This window comes from Agrilus planipennis, unplaced genomic scaffold, assembly GCF_000699045.2.
Source record: "Agrilus planipennis isolate EAB-ADULT unplaced genomic scaffold, Apla_2.0 scaffold93, whole genome shotgun sequence".
Lineage (NCBI taxonomy): Eukaryota > Metazoa > Arthropoda > Insecta > Coleoptera > Buprestidae > Agrilus > Agrilus planipennis.
This window is the reverse complement of record NW_020438867.1, coordinates 764890-782812: the sequence shown is the minus strand read 5'-3', so window position 1 is coordinate 782812 and position 17923 is coordinate 764890. Positions and strand designations below refer to the sequence as shown.

Sequence of the window (17923 nt, the reverse complement as noted above, 5' to 3'; positions counted from 1 at the left end):
AATGTTTTTTGTTGAGGTTCGATTAAAACAATATATCTTTTCTCAACGGGTGTACTGCTGTACCACATATATAAATACCTGATCGAAGGACCACCGTATAAATAAGACACGGAACTGTAAAATGTATATGTACATTTATTTACACTTTTACATAAGTAACAACTGATTATGAGAATTGTTCTCAGCTGAGTCTACCTTAGACTCTGGAAACTCAAAGTGGAGTTTTTAGTTGAAATGTTTTAGAACGAATCGAATCTTCGACTTCGACTTCGACTACGACTCCTTATTTTTTTGACAAATTTTAGTATTTATGTTACCCTTCTGATGGAAGGGGCAACAACCAGAATTGTGTGTACTAACACACACACACAAACAAATTATGCCTGGTCCTAAGAAATTCAATAGAACTACAAACTAGGTATTTATAATATTGAATAGTGATTGAAAATTCCAAATGACTAATAGGTAGGTATACAGGAATGAGAGGTACAAAAGAGGTAATAAAACTATTTACAATGGGGGTAAGAAATATATACAGATTATGGGGTTTTTCTTAGGACCAACTTACGACTAATAGCCTATAATAATGTAATGCCTACTGCTTGATCAAATAAATGTTATGATTATAAGTTTAAAATATTTACAAATATCGGCAATAGTCTTTTGCGCCGAAACAATAGATAAAGCTTTGTTCTAAAGCCTGTCGAAGGCCATTTTTTAATTTCTACTGGAAATACGTGTCCTACAAGAAGCATCAACTTTAAGCACTTGTAGAAGCTTTTAATGACCATATTATTGAAAACCAAAAACGTACCGAGTTAGTGTGTACCTTTGTCTGTTACCATACAAAAAAATCACATATTTATCTCACAGCGTTAAATCACAATGTTTATGATAGAAACCTAGATTTTCGGAAAAATTCACAATAGGCGCGAGCTTTCTATTACGGTCGATCCTCTTAATAAATGACACCGAATCTTTTTCTGTTTACCGATTGCAACCGCGAATAATGAAATTTTTAGTCGCGAATACAGGAACTGGGCTGCAATTTTTTCACCAGCGAATAATGAAAACGCGAATAAGGAAACCGTGAATAAGGAACTTTTCCTGTATCATTTTTTGATGTAGATATTGTACATTTTATCAAGAAGATTGATTTTTTTAACCAGTTACTAATGTTAACTGTGAATAGTCGAACAAATTTTAAACAAATAACTCATTTGTACAGTTACTACTTAACATTTAGTTAGTATCACATCTGGTAAGTAATATCATATTTTTTTTACATACACTCTGTTAATATACGTAATGGCCCACGATCGTCGATTATGTATAGAGTATGTATATTAGTTGATCTTGTAATATACAAACCACGTGTGTAGGGCAAATTAGCACCTCAGATTAACCTTTTAGATGTCGTCGTCTCCAGCATCAATTCTAGCTGCAAATCCATTAGGGAACGTGATTCGTTCTCCAAGCCGTGGAGTAGATTCCACTGATAGTGGACTACTGTCTCTTGTCGAGAAAGAAAGCTACGCCATGAAACAAGGGCCTACACCTACCATGGTGGGTACCATGCCTTCACAAAATTCCTTTAACTCATCTAATCAAAGCACACTTATCATCAACGAAACTGAACACAAAACCAATCCCATGCAGCATGATGCGCTTGCCGATTTAATCGCTAGCTTGTCTAATGGATCTGATACCTCTAATGATAGTCCTAATTCCGCAACTAATTGGCAGGTATCTACTAATATTTTTCTACTTATTTTTTTCCTTTCACACATTAACTATTATTGACCAAATGCCGGATGAAGTAGATAAATTGGATTCCATCTGATTAACACTAATAAGCACATATTAAGCCATTTTTGAAATCATTTAGACCGAATGACATTTTTAATTATTAATAGTAGTTAATATGAAATATTAATGTGAAAATCCACTACAAACTACCTCAGGGATGACAACAACAACAAAAATTTTCCCTCATTAACCTGAGGTAGTTTGTAGTGGATGGAAAATTAAAAATGAATTTTCACATTAATATTTCATTTAGACCTATTTGAATATTTCTTTTGCCAGCTGTAGATATTATAAGTATAACGTATTTGTTAAGGTTTTTAATTTGTTTTTGGTCTTTTTATACTTCTAGCACACTAATTATTTTTATATGTAGATATTAATTAATAGCAATTTAAAGAAAAGAGTTGTTTTCCATTTCATCCTTTTTAATAATATTCAAATCAAAGATTCCCATAATCTATTTATCTATATAACTTTTCTTGTTTTTATTTATGCATTACAATGATTGTTGATGTTAGTATTTATAATTATAAGTTATAGATAAAATGATTCTTGTGGAAATCAATTTGTTTAAGTATATATTCGGAAAGTTTGTGACATGTCGTGCATTAAAAAGAAAACTTTGTGTAACTCATTAATCGTATTTTTTTTTGTTTCTTTAAAAAGTATCGAGAAGAATCGGTTTCATCCTGGCGCACACAGTCCGCTAGTGAGGTCGAAACCAGTCCACCCAGAAGTGTATCTCCACGTCCACAAACTCCGGCCTTCCCCGTACATTCTCGAACTCCCTACATGAATTCTTCGACCCCGACAGTACAATTCGATTTACCAACCGAACGACTACCACCCAAGAGTCCTACAACCCAGCGGTAAGTTAACAATATCAAATTTTTGTTGTTATATAACAAATAAACATCATAAGATATTTCAACTTTTTTTTTTTCATAAATATATTACTGTTTTTGGAGTTTTAATTTATTTATTATTTAATTTTGTTTGGAAAAACTTATTTAATTATTTACTTCGTTTCCATAAGTTCGTGGGAAAATTGTTTTTAATTTGTTTCAAGGCCCTTTTTATTATTCATAGCTCTTAATTGTTACACTACCGCTAATTAACGATCAAGTGTATTGCACAAAACTAGGCAAATTTTATATTAGTATCATATGAAATACTTTAAAAAACTTTTAATAGTGGTTAATATTTAATATTAATGTGAAAATTAATTTAAATTTTCATCCACTGCAAATTAATAAAGAAAAATTGTTGTTGCTGTCACGCCCTCGCCGGGAATCGAACTCGGGACCTTCCGGTAATCGGGTAATTTATAGTGGAGAAAAATTAAATAAATTTTGACGTTAATATTAAAAATTTATATTATCCAAAATTTTAACATATGCTGCACTATTCAAAAGTAATTCTGCCTATATGTTACTAATTAACACTTATCTTTGGTGGCGTTATTGTCTACTTGCATTCTTCCTTATTTCTAGAATTGTCCTTATCTTTTTGTTTTATACAAAATTTATCTTTTATTTGGTTATATCAAAAATGTACTTTCTAGACATATGAGTTATCCAACCACTTCAAGTCTTAAATATTATAGGCACGGAACCTATCCTACTGAGAGGTAATTGAGAATTTTCTCTAAAGCATGTTATCAAATGATTGAATCAGTAGGGAGTAAATATCAACGTTTGTGAATAGCATGATTTTGACTAAAGTATGAGTACATAGGTACTGTATAATCATTCAATGTTTTAAAATTTATGCAAACACATTTTATTTGTTATCATTATCGTTAGTTTTGTAAAGAAAATGTGAGTTGTATAATTGAAAATCGACAAAATTATTTTCCGTATTTTTATAACGTATATTGCAGTTATCATTCATTTAGTTCAACTTGCATGATTACAAAAAATCAATAATTTTGTTGCACGTAAGGGGGTGAAAATATATTTTACTTCAAATTTATTTTTCGCTGCTACTCTAACACTTCCTTTCGGTAGTTAATATTTACTAAAAAGTAGTAACTAACTAACCGATAAAATAATTCGAATAAAATAATTCGAAGTGGTCTGTATTCTGTCGAAACTGCCAGATGCGGATCGCGATTTCGATCTTTTTGGATCTCATCAGCGCGTCGCAGGCAGCTCCGACAGAACACAGACCAACTTTTACCTGCTGTCTTAACAGTGCGTTTCAGAAAATACTACAAACGGCACAGTGAGCGCCATCTGTAGCACGATGCTACATTTTAGGATTACGTATTTTTCAACAAGGTCCACTTGTGTGGATATCTACTTGCTGAAAACGAATCCTGGCGTAGCCAACCTCAACGTGATGGGCACGTTAGCTTAATCGAATAAAATAATTCGAAGTGGTCTGTATTCTGTCGAAACTGCCAGACGCGGATCGCGATTTCGATCTTTTTGGATCTCATCAGCGCGTCGCAGGCATACGTAATCCTAAAATGTAGCATCGTGCTACAGATGGCGCTCACTGTGCCGTTTGTAGTATTAACTAACCTATAGTTTGTAATTATTTGATAAGTTTGCATTTCGTATAATGTTCCCTTTAAACATGTTTCATTTGATTGATAACTTAAAAAATACTTGAAAAACCGCACTTAAAATAGGAAATTTTTATTCACTAAAATATGCAGAAACAAAACGAAACTATTTTAAGTATTAAGTCATTACTTTTTCTGGTAATAGCAAGGACCGTCCGACATCTCCTAACGACTTAGTTAACGGAGGTGAAACATACAATTACACTCAAAAAAGTCCGTTACAAAATGGCTCTGCATCCCCAACTATTTATTACGGCAGCTCTAGAAGAAGTTCTGTACATTCAGAATCTCCACACGAGGTATCTCCCGCCCATGTTAAATTTGTACGCGACACCTCCAAGTTCTGGTACAAATCCACAATATCACGTGATCAAGGTACATCCCTCGTATCGCTTTATAACTATAATGAATTTTATCTTAGAATAATTCTCTTTAGCAATTAACATGCTGCGCGATCAGCCTCCTGGTACATTCGTAGTTCGCGATTCCAACTCATTCCCGGGAGCTTTTGGACTGGCGTTGAAGGTGGCAACTTTACCATCAAATGTTCAGACGAAATCTCCAAACACCGATGAATACGTTCGCCACTTTTTAATTGAACCAACTTCTAGAGGCGTCAGGCTTAAAGGTTGTGCAAATGAGCCCGTTTTTAGTTCATTATCTGCGTTAATCTATCAGCATTCAGTCACCCAAATGGCCCTTCCGTGCCGACTGGTTCTCCCGGAAGGCGACATAAAACCTATGGAAATCGCGACGAACCCTGCACAACAGCTTTTCAATAGAGGGGCCGCTTGCAACGTTTTGTATTTGTACTCTGTCGATATGGAATCTTTAACTGGTCCCCAAGCTGTCAGAAAAGCTGTATTAGATCTATTTCAAAAATCACCTCAACCAACCGCTACTGTTGTCCATTTCAAAGTTAATGGACAAGGGATTACCTTGACTGACAGCAAGAGAAAATTATTTTTCAGAAGACATTATCCAACCAATACGATATCCCACTGTGGTATAGATCCTGATGAACATAGATGGACGGTCACCGATGATTCGAGAGTAGCCAATAGTCAAAAGTAAGTAAGAACATTTTCATCATCATCATCTTAAGGTCGTCAGTTTTAAGACTGATTGGACACGCACCTCCACTCTTTCCTATCCTGAGCTAATCTTCGCATTTCCCCAAAACTAGAATATTCACCAATCTAATCTACCTCTACTCCTCTTAAGTCCTATTTGTGCTTCTAATAATCCTCTGTTCTCCTATTCATCCTAACATACGAAGAAAAAGGAAAAACGAAAATTTACCTAAATATTAAAGAGATATTTATAATTTATCCCACTAGCCCGTTGTTTCGTAAGCGAAAATAATAAAAATTAGAATTTGGACCCAAATTTATAAAAATAAAATTCCAGCAGAAATAAATTTACTAGGTGATTTAGTTGATATTACAAATTTAATTGTAATAATTAAGAAACTTGAAATAATTTTTAAAGAAACATGTCAAAATTGAGATTATTAGAAGTTACCTAATAAATTTTACTATTTCTACGGTAAACTCGAGCCATATACAATCAAAAATGTCATAAAAATTTAGTTTTTTCCGTGTACCTCTTCATTTCTAACCTTTTTTTCCCATCGCGCCCACCGTCCATGTTTCGCACCTGTACAGCGCCGCGTTCAAACTTTGGAATTTGTACAGAACGTTTTATTTAAATAAATTTCTTAGAACGTTTTCAGTAATTGATAATTGTTTATACTTTCGTATTTTAAGTACGCGTTTCTTTTTCAGTCGAATATTTGGTTTTGTTGCAAGAAAACCAGCAAGAAGTGCAGATAATCAGTGTCATTTATTTGCCGAATTGGAACCAGAACAACCGGCGTCCGCAATAGTAAATTTTGTGAACAGAATTTTAACATCAAGCGGCGCACGACCATCAATGTTATAAAAAAAGAAATCCTTTAATATACACGAAAACTTAACAGTTCTTGTAAGAATTAGCGACCACATCCCAACAATTTTTTTTAATGAATACAAAGCTATATGAAAATACGTTTTAAAATTTGCACAAGTAAACCAAAAAATTTATTAATGTTATTCTTTAAACGCATTTATTGTTTCTGTTGTTTTAACGTCTTTCCTTTAATATCGTTCGTCTTCTGCACCTGTTTGTCTAATTTAATTTGTTTGCTAGTCTTAATGTTAGTAATGTCTCACCTTGTTTGCTTTCTTTTCAAAAAAATTAAAATTAATAATAGTATTTCTGTGAAATATAATGTTATGAAATTATTGTAAATATATCTATTGACACTTAGTGCCTAAAAACGTTAAATAAGAATTTACAGTTAACATGTTTAAATGTTAGGATAATCAATACGATACATATAAAAGATAATCACACAAATCTACATATACCGAGGGCATGATTTACATGTAAGTATACAAATTGATTCATGCTATTGTCAAGCTTTGAAGTGCTTTAATAAATATAGATTTTATTTTATGTATTTTAAGCTTCAGTTGATTAATTAACAGTGTTGTTTATTATCAACTACATACCTACATTTTAAGAAGTTATAGAATATCATTAGTGTAAGACAACTATTTATTATAACGATAACGATAAAACATATTAATTAGTGATGAAATGCTATCACGTAGTGCATATAAAAATTATTTATTGTTTGTGTCGTTGTGTATTAACTACGCAAGAAATGTATCTAAAACAGCCCGTATTATTTCCTCAAGTACAAAAAAAATCAAAGTTCTATAATCAAAACAATATTAATGATATCTACATTTATGCATGAAATTAAAAGATTTTATAGATTGTAAATTGTATACAAGCTGTAACATCCACGTGAAATAAAGTTATCTAATATTAAAATTTTCCTTCGTGTATAGACACACATTTAGAGCAATTCCTAATTGTTTAATTTACGTAATTTACAAAATGATTTGTGCCAACCACCCTCTTTACTATTTTTTTACACCAAATCAGTATTTAACGTAAGGTTATTCTTGCTTGATAATNATTAAAAAAAAAAACTCTTCACAAATGTATACCTATTCCTATCTATTACATTATTATTATAATTTTCTATACATCCTTGTAAAAAATTTACTCGTTTGAAACAGGACCTATAGTACATTTTTTCCGTAGACTGTTTTGTTTAAAAGTAAAAGTGTCCCATCGTAATGATTTGTGCCAACCACCCTCTTTAGTCAAAATTAAAAAAATATTTGTTAAACTGTATAAAACGTGGAATATTTACACCACTAAAAAATAAATCAATTTACTCTACATGCATCCCCCCTGTTATATGTCATATTCGTCGACTTTTGTGACCAGTACAAACAATCTTAAGAAGAAACCAATGAAGGAGTTAGATATGTAGTCATGTGGGAAGAAAGACAAAATAAAAAAAAGTCGCCCCTAACTTCTGTAAACTCACATTAACCAGCGGATATTTATGTCTCGCCCGCATATCATGTGTTCATTTTCAACATGAAACTAAAACCTCGTTTTTTTTGTGCTAATATATTTTGAGTAGATTATTGCTTAACTTTCTAATTAGGCCTTGTATATGTTCAACTTCGAGTAAAGCCATTAGTAAACCACGCATGTGCGCTGATAGCATTACTCATGTGTAGTGTTACTATTAGAGCATAGACAACTATTAGAGTTAATTCGAGCCTCGGCTAGATCGGTCCGCGTTAAGTAAGATGCGGGTGTAGATTAATTAATTTTGTGGATCAGTGTATCGGCGTAATGCAGAGTGGATTATCAAACTCAACGTAGTACTGGAGATAAAGGTAAAATTATTTTGTCTTATAATTAATCCTATTCTGTGATATTTTATACATATATGTATAGTTAAATGGATTGCCATTGTAGTGGTTTATTAGAGTTTTAATAAATATTAAATAGTGTTGAATGAATTTGTTGATAAATTGTAGGTACAGGTCTTATTCGTAGTGGGTTATGGTTTTTGAAAACAAGCACCACGCAAACTAAAAATTTTTGATTTTTGATTGCTGCAGCATGTAATTTTTGGAACTCGTTACAATGTTGTGAATAAAACACAAAGCGATATTAGGTTTTTATGTAAATTACATTGCACTTGTTTCGTCAAATAGGAATTCGTTCAACTGACGAAATACATAATATATTGAATGCTGGAAAGAAAAAATTTAATGTCTAACATATTATTCGGACACTATTGATGGTTAATTTTTTTGCTTCCTCCCATACATTTTACCTAATTAATTTCGGTATACATCAAAATAAATATAAGCCAAAAAAAGTCTCAAGCAGTACCTTGTACCATTCAAGGTTGTTAAAAGTCATCGCAATATTATTATTCATGTTAAACTGATAAACGCCAATGTGGTTGAGAAAAATTTTAATAAAAACCTGTGTTCTACAAGAAATTTTTAATTGGACATTATTTATTTTTTAGTAACTAATATAATATTTCATAACAACACATAAACTTATTCGTTATAAACATTATATTTATTAAAAATGAAAATGAAAAACAAACATTAAGTATACTCTTTTTTGTCCAACTGTTTCTGCATTACATTTTTTATCGTAGAATTAAAATTTTAAATAATTTGCTATAGTTTATTTGTTATTATTTTTGTGTATGTATACTTTATACTCCGCATTCAAATTTACAATACCAATAATTTTAGTCACTAACCCTTGTGTCCCTTTTAATTACCGGACCAATCGCCCAAAATTTTTATTCGTCAGATATCCCATTCTTTTCCCATATCCATGCCATATTTTTGTACAATTTTTCCAATATAATATTGCATATCTCCTAGCCTTCCCAGAAATTCCATCTAACTGAACCGCTTTTTTTCCTTTTATAATTTCCACCCTTCTACCTGTCTTCTTTCTACTAGTATCAAAAACTCTCCTACAACCATCTCTTCACTCACTTTTCAATATCTTTTTAAAATGTTTAATTTTTTCACTCACTTATGATTTGTTACTTTTCCTACGACTATTCATTATTTTCGATCACCCCTACGTGCTCCTCGTAATCTTTAAATCATTTATTATTTTGTAACTGTAGTCTTTTTTGCTTTTATTAATCTGCTTTATACTCAAATCTTTGTTTTTTTTATTCTCTCCTTCACATTCATTCCTTTCTTTTCTTCCAACAACCCTCCTTCTCCCATTTTTCACTTCAACTAGTCATCTGTATTTTCTTAACAATCATACATTTTGTCGTCATTGTTAAGGAACCTTATTTGTGATATGCCGACGCAGGGACTTTATGGCATAAACATTTTCATATTTTATTATATCTTTAGTGTAAAGCTTATTGTTATTGGACTTAAATATATTTCCGAAATCTACGGTCACGTAGGCAAATTCGCAGAAGCACAAATGAGGGTTTATCCCATGGTTAGTATACGTATTGTGCATTGATATTACTGTCAATAACCTCGTTATTGGGAGGGATAATTTGTCGATTTCGGAATCTAGTGTACAAAATTTTAAGTTTGATAGAATAGTTCTTTTGTAGACTCGCTGAGAGTAACTAGACTTTAGTTATTTTCATAATACATTAATAAAAATCAATATTTATAATAAATTAGAATAGGTCGTAGTTGTAAGTTGTACAATAAATTCGTTATAGGTATTTACAACTCGGCGTTTCTATGGTCCTTCGAGTTATATATGTGGTACAATTGTACAAAAAGTTCGAATCAATAATTTGAATATTTCGAACATAAAAAACAATCATTTTAAACAAATTTTTGCAATCCTTATCTCTAAACCCTTCCTGATGTACCTGTTCACTTCCCCAATGCTTTTTTGTACTTTTAACGCAATTTCTGATAGTAGGTGGTTTAAACCTACAATTTCTCTAATTTGAAAATTCAATATTTCTTCCCACCCCTTCCAGTTTTCTAGTTTTTCTCAGTGATACATATAACATTACCACTCATTCTTCTTTCCTCCCTTTAATCCCTCATCATTACCACTGTTCTATCAGAACATCAGCTTTCCCACATACATCCGTACCATGTATATCTAAATTACCTCATGCAGTTTTTCACATAAAATATCTTTTGCACATAACTAAGCATTACCTGGTATTCAATTCAGTCCACACGCCTTTTTTTCAGAGGAAATCGGGAAATTGGCACCTCCCTCCCTAAAATCTATTCGATGTGATCATGTCACTCTCCCTCACATAGGTATTCTCCTACTTATTCCTATCTTTTTCTTTTTCCTATATACATTCCTATTTTCAAAAACTGCTCTACTCTTTGCAGTGCATTGAATTTTGTTATATTCATCATCGTTATATTCCTCCCACCTTTCCTTAATCTGTGACCTGTATTCCCACCTAATCTATTGAAATTCTTCTTTCTCTCATTCATTTGTTCTCCACATTCCCAAACTTCTTTTATATTCATGCTTTTTCCTCAGACATTCAATGTCCCATCACGTCTCATTACTTTTTCCATTTCTTATTATTACTTTCCTTAACTATTTCTTTCATATTAAAAATGAAAAGGAAGACTCACCCCTAATTACTACAAAAAACTTTATTTGAGCGGACACGTGTTTCGCCCAATTCACTTCATATGTGGGCATTATCAATGCGAGACTGGCCCGCTCAAATAAAGTCTTTTGTGATAATTAGGAGTGAGTCTTCCTTTTAATTTTTAATTAATATTTACCACAGTCTCCTCTTTCTATATTACTTTTCATTTCTTTCATATCTTTCCAATTTTTCCTTGGAGTTCTATTCTTCTATATTTGTCCATTTAATAACCATCCTATTTTCACATAAATACCTATCATTTCTACAATTTAGCTATTTGTATTTTTTAAGAAAACCTTGCAGGTATTTGCTGGTTTTTTAAATATTGGAATTTTTTAGACTAAAAGTGATGTTTGCAGTATATCACCAGCTGTGAAAATTGAGTATGATTCATATTTTTCTGTTTTAAGTTATTGAGATATAGTTTTTCTATCTTTTATAGTTTCTTCAGTTCAGCAACAAATAATTTTTACGTATGCTTCCTTATTTGCCTTTGTCCCCCGTTTTAATTAGAAAAAAGACACTGATGCCAAAATAGTTTGTTTAGCGTGAAAGATCAGAGCCAAAATAGGGTTGTAAATAATTTTATTGATGTAAAATCAACATCAATCATTTTATATCAAAATATTTACAACCCCATTTTGCTTCTGATCTTTTACACAATGTAATACGAGAACGAAATGGAATCCATAGTTTCTTTAGCTTTCGGTCCATCTAATGAGTGAAGTTTTTCGAATAGTTTTCTAAAAATTTTAGATTATATGCATTTATTAGCACACCACAATATCTTGTAGTTTTCAGTTTTACACAGCTGGCGTATATCAATTCGATATTGTTGTGGGGGCTGTTTTGTCGTGAGAATTTCGTAGTTCCTTCCCGATTTGACAGGTGCTTGCAACTTCAAAATTCCATTGACCATGATATTTAACCCGGAAAACAATATCGATCCAATATTTTAGATTATCCATTTCCAAGGAGTTTAAAATTTTTTGGGATCTTTTCAGTTAAAGAATTAGAGTGCATACATGGAATGTCTCTTTGTCCCCTTTTTAAGCTTCTAATACTTTCAATGGCTAATGTGAGCAACTTTCATTTATCATTTTATATAACGTTTGATCGGTGATACTAGCAAAACTTTTAACGGCAAAAATGTATTTTGCATTTTACAAATAGAAATTTAATTAGAGTTATATTTTTTTTATACACAAACGTACCTATTGTGTATGGAAATAAAGCAAATAATGGAAGCTTTTATACTATGTAGGTACACATATAAAAGCATGTTCAGAAATTGTCTAATGCGAGGTAATAATCTTGATCGGTTATCGCAATGTCAAGACAAACAGGCGATGTAACGTATAGAAATTGTTAATATGATGTTTCAGAAAGTAACAATAATTTTCCGAGTTATTTAATTGATTTAAATACAACAAATTGTGCAAAAAAGAATTGTTTTATATTACGTAAGCATAGAAATACTTTATTTTACTCCACACTAGCATTTTTATTAACTAAAAAATTGTACATTGCCAAAATCATATCAAACGCTTAATCTTACTTCTAAAATCAAAAAACTACAATTCAGTATTACGCTTTCCTACCTATAATCCTATAAGATAAATCGTAGAAAGGGAAACATAGAAATTCATCTTAAATAAACGCAAAATTGCTATCCTAGTTTATAAACATCAAAAGAAAAAGCCATCACAAAATTTTTTACAATAACAAATAACACTTTATCAACATCCTCAAAAGCTTTTTTGCTTCATTTAGATTTTCGTTAATTTTATTTGTAGTAGATGCTACATAATGGTGAACAGTAATAACTATTTATTTAGTCACATAAAGTATTACTTATCGTTAGTGTTAATTCTTAATTCTTCTTGTACGAACAAAATCCAAAATATACATGAGATTACCATTCGAGGTTGCTACATTCATTGTGATAAGCATATTGAATTTCGATATTACCATTTACTGGTATAATACAAACGTAGAAATCCTTAGTAATCTCAGGCTGGCGATTAGGGCACTCTCAAAACTCCTCAAGTCCGAGAACCGGTGACATTGAAAGTACCGTCATCGCGGAATTGTAAAATTTTTATAAAAATTGATAATTGATAATTGCTTAAAGGGTGTGTAGAAAGGTAAAATTTCACCTTTATCACGTAGACGCTTTCTTTTAAATTTTACGTGTTTTAATGTAATTAACAAAAATATCTTGGTATACATGTCTAAAAACAGCCGGTACTATCTGGCATACCAATTCTACTTCATGAGTTTCCGTTACATAAATTATAAAAATCAACAAGTACAATAATTTTATTGGTAAGCCTATTTTTTTCTTTTAAATTACCAAAATTTTCTATCGAATACAGTACAATTGTTTAAGATTCATGATGATAGTAAAACTTTTTTTCTATTTTATTATAATTAATTTATTTAATATACTTTCGGCTAAGTAAATTGATGCGTACCAAGACCATTTAGTTCGTATAATTGTCAATTATCAAATTTTACAATTCAATGATGACGGTACTTTCAATGTCACCGCTCCTCGCTTATCATTCCAAACCATGCTACAATTGTTGGATCCTTATTTCCTTAAAGTAATTCAGTCTTGTATCTTCCTGTCAGTCTTCCCACATCTATCTTTCCATCCCTTCCGCATATTTCGACTTTTGTATTGTTATAAAATCTTGTCACCTAATTATACCTTTTTCTTAATCATATTACCTACATTAACTTCTTTATTTTTTAATACCTCCACTTGCTATTTATTTATCATCATTTCCTCCAATGTTTTTTCACCCCTTTTTAATTAAGAAAAATGCTAGTTATTCCTCACTAGCCAGTGACTGAACTTTATTATGATTAAGTTAAAGTTATTTACCGTCTTGATAAAACATTATTACTATATCAATACAATAATTTGAAATAAACCCTTGAAAGTTTGCATTAAATTTTTTATTTATTCAAGACGTTTCACCTTTTTAGGGCTTTTTCGAGAGCTTACAAACCTTACGCTAAATTATACTTCAGCTTACTTCGTATTTATGTTACTTACTTTAGGGATGAGAGTATTTTTAGGGTTTAATAGAAGGTTATTACCAAAAAATATACTTCAACTTAGTTTGTACCTATTTATGTTATTTACATTGGGGGTAACGGTATTTTTTACACCAAATCAGGATCTAACGTAAGATTATTCTTGCTTGATAATTCATCCTTTGTACTATTTTCCCAATGATAATATTAATGTTAATTTATTTGTTTCGTTATTTTGTAATAGCATAGAAAGGAAAACAAATAAATCGAAATGTGAAAACGCTGTACCAATATTGCTAATATTAATTGGGTAAAGAGATTGCAATTTAAGGAATTGATCATTTCACATGTTGTCTTATGTGATCGGATATTTTTAAATTTAGAATTTTCTTTTTAAATAAGCCAAAGTTCAGTTTTCTTGTTTTTGATTTGCATTTAATTTATCTGTTACATTTCCTAAGTATAGCAAAAGTGTCTTTCACGTACCTACATACTTATTTAATAGGACAGGACGCAGTCAATCCAAAGTTGTCAATGACTCATAAAAGATAACAGTCCTTGGTATAGTTTGATCGTATATTTTGTTTATTTCCTTTATGGTCATCATCATAAGGTCGTTCTTTATAGTATGCAGGAATAATTACTGGTGTTTGATCCCTTAAATTTTTTATTGCGAAATGACCGCCTTATTTGAATTGCCGAGCCTTTTTGGAGCATTCACAAAAATTATCAACGATGTTTGAAAACAATATTTTATGTAAAAAGGAGGCATGCTCCTTCCCGCAGACAAAACGAACTTTATAGTAACGTAGAAACTGTACTGCAAAGTGATATTAGTTTTCGTGAATTCATGATAATCGTCCTGTGCTTTTTTGGCGTATTTGCAAATATATCTGGGATTTGCCAAAATAATGTCTTATGCACCAGACTGTGCTCTTTGGGATAAACAAAACGAATTTTGTATCAAACTTAAAGTAACGCACAGGCCGTACCACAAAATTATGCTAGTTTTCGTAAATTCATTGTAAGTTCATATCTTGACGTGCTTTTTCGGCACATCCACAAAGATTATCAAGGATTTTTGAAAGTAATATTTTTTGTAAGAAGGCCTGCTCCTTTCCGCAAACAAAAGGAACTTTATAATAACTAGAAACTGTGCCACAAAAATGAAGTCCGTTTTGGTTAATAAGCGAAGTAGAATTTTTGAAAGTATTGTTCTATGCAGCAAAGCCACGGTTTTATTGATGGTCCAAATCGATTTCTTATTTAACTTAACGTAGAAATCGTACGGCAAAGTGACGTCCGTTTTCGCTAATTTGAGCGAAATTCATCTGAGCCCTTTTGGCGCATCCAGATCTATTATCTATGATTTTTGAAAATACTGTTTGTGCAGTAAAGTATGCCCTTTTTGTTGATCTAAATCAACTGCTTATTTAACTTAAAATAACTTACCAATTGTACCGCAAAGTGGCTTAATGCCAAATTCATATCTCTTCAGCCTCTTTTGACGCATCTAGGTTTTATACTTAATATTTTAAAATACTGTTGTTCTATTCACGCTCTGTTTGATTGTCCGAATCAATTTTTTATTTGACTTAAAATAACGCGAAAGCTCTACCGCAAAATGATGTCTGTTTTCGTTAATTTAAGCGATGTTCATATTTTCGCACGCTTTTTAGCGCATCCGTATTTATTATTTAAGGATTTTTGATAATAAATACTCTTCTAGACAGTAAGTCATGCGCTTTTTGATGGTCCGATTTAATTTTTTTTTTAACTTACAATGACATAGAAACTGTACCGCAAAGCATTGTCAGTTCATTCATGGTAAGTACAAATCTTCGCGTGCCTTTTCGGCGCATGTATAGATATTATCTGGGATTTTCGAAAATAGTGTCGTATTCACCAGACTGTACACTTTAATTTCAAATTAAATTTAAAATAATGTAGAGACTGTACCGCAAAATAATGTCAGTTTTCGGGAATCCATGTTAAACCCAATCTTTGCGAGCCTTTTTGCAAAGAGACCTGCTCTTTCCCGAAAGCGAATTTTATAATAACGTAGAAACTGTTTTCACTAATTAAAGATAAGTTCATGAAACCAGAAATATTATATAGGATTTTTGAAAATGTCGAGCAAACTAAGTATCACTCTTCTATCTTTCTTACTAATTCCTACTTTTTTAAGTATAATTAACATCTTGTCCCATTTAACATTGTCAAAAGGTTAAATAAATGAAAAATGACAATAATAATGAAAAAATAACATAAGTGAAAACTAATTAACCAAACAATAAAGGATAAAAAACGAATGATTTTTTTAACCAGTCTTTTATTTTTATTATTAATCTTAATAGTAAATACATGTTTCTTATTACAGAAATTTGAATTAACTTTTTTTAATTATTCCAAGCAGGAACACTGCCCAGACTTCGGATGGAATCGGAGGCTATTACAAGGACAACGTGGTATAAAGGATTTCTGACTATTGGTTATCACCAGCATGACTCCCAGCACCTCCACCAATGTGTCCCATATACCCAGTACGTAACTATAATTGACAATAATAATAAAATAATAACATAAGTGAAAACTAATTAATAGTAAATACATGTTTCTGAAATATTAGAGTACAGTAATTTAAGTTAATTTTTTTCAATTATTTTAAACAGGAACACTGCGTAGACTCAACATGGAATCGGAGACCATCACAGGGATAACATGGTGTAAAAGATTTATAGCGATGAGTTACCATCACTATGTTATCCAGAACGTCCACTAATGCTATTAATGTGCCCGGTACGTAATTATGAATGTGAGTAATGATAAAAAAAATAAAGTAAGAGAAAATAAACAATGAGAAACTAATTTTAATTCTTTAATTACATAAATTCAATTTTTTTTTAATTTTGTCCAATAGAGACACTCAGCTGACTGAAAATCAAGTTTGCAAGGACATCGATTTTAGCAGATCTTTACTTCCCTCTGGAAGCTAAGTTGCAGTTCCGATAACACTTTTTTTCCACTAAGAAGAGAGACAGAGACCGGAAGGTGATGCAGGGAAGAACATCAGGTAAGATATTTTTCAAAATAAAACTTTACTATTCTTAATAGATAGGAAAATCGTAAATAATTCATAATTTCAATGCCAATGGATTATTATTATTCGTAATCGAATAATTCAGGGAGAGAGAAGCCTTCTTGTTGATTTTATTATAAATAAATATTAACAACCTTAGTATCAAAAAAATAAAGTAAGAGAAAATAAACAATGAGAAACTAATTTTAATTCTTTAATTACATAAATTCAATTTTTTTTTAATTTTGTCCAATAGAGGCACTCAGCTGATTGAAAATCAAGTTTGCATGGAGATCGATTTCACCTGATCTTTATTTCCTGCTGGAAGCTAAATCGCAGCTATGATAATACATTTTCTGCAATAAGAAGAGAGACAGGGACCAGAAGGTGATTCAGGGAAGAACATTAGGTAAGATATTTTTCAAAATAAAACTTTACTATTCTTAATAAATAGGAAAATCGTAAATAATTCATATTTTTAATGGTATTGCATTATTTACTATTCATGAAAGGAAAAATCTCTAATTATTCCTTCTGGAAAGAGAAGCTTTTTTGTTTCAACGTAATGAAGGAGATAAAGGTAAAATTATTTTGTCTTATAATTAATCCTCTTCTGTGATATTTTATACATATATGTATAGTTAAATGGATTGCCATTGTAGTGGTTTATTAGAGTTTTAATAAATATTAAATAGTGTTGAATGAATTTGTTGATAAATTGTAGGTACAGNAGAGTGCGATTGTGACCTCTCTCACACGCATTTTTCTTCATGCCTCGCAGAGTGTAGGAGTGTATGTGTATGAATGGGGGTGAGTATGAATGAGAGAGAGAGAGAGAATG

The 17923-nt window shown here is 31.3% G+C and overlaps 1 protein-coding gene across 1 annotated transcript in view; it reads left to right on the top strand.

The window, feature by feature from the left end:
- Positions 1 to 7268, top strand: part of LOC108739713 (tensin-like) — a 45303-nt gene extending 38035 nt beyond the window's left edge. The window contains exons 5-10 of the mRNA XM_025976055.1: positions 1414 to 1746; positions 2476 to 2678; positions 3374 to 3439; positions 4527 to 4756; positions 4818 to 5451; positions 6169 to 7268. Of these exons, the coding sequence (XP_025831840.1) occupies positions 1414 to 1746; positions 2476 to 2678; positions 3374 to 3439; positions 4527 to 4756; positions 4818 to 5451; positions 6169 to 6325 (1623 nt within the window). The 3' untranslated portion in view covers positions 6326 to 7268. The remainder of the gene's footprint in view (positions 1 to 1413; positions 1747 to 2475; positions 2679 to 3373; positions 3440 to 4526; positions 4757 to 4817; positions 5452 to 6168) is intronic.
- Positions 7269 to 17923: the final 10655 nt, after the last annotated feature.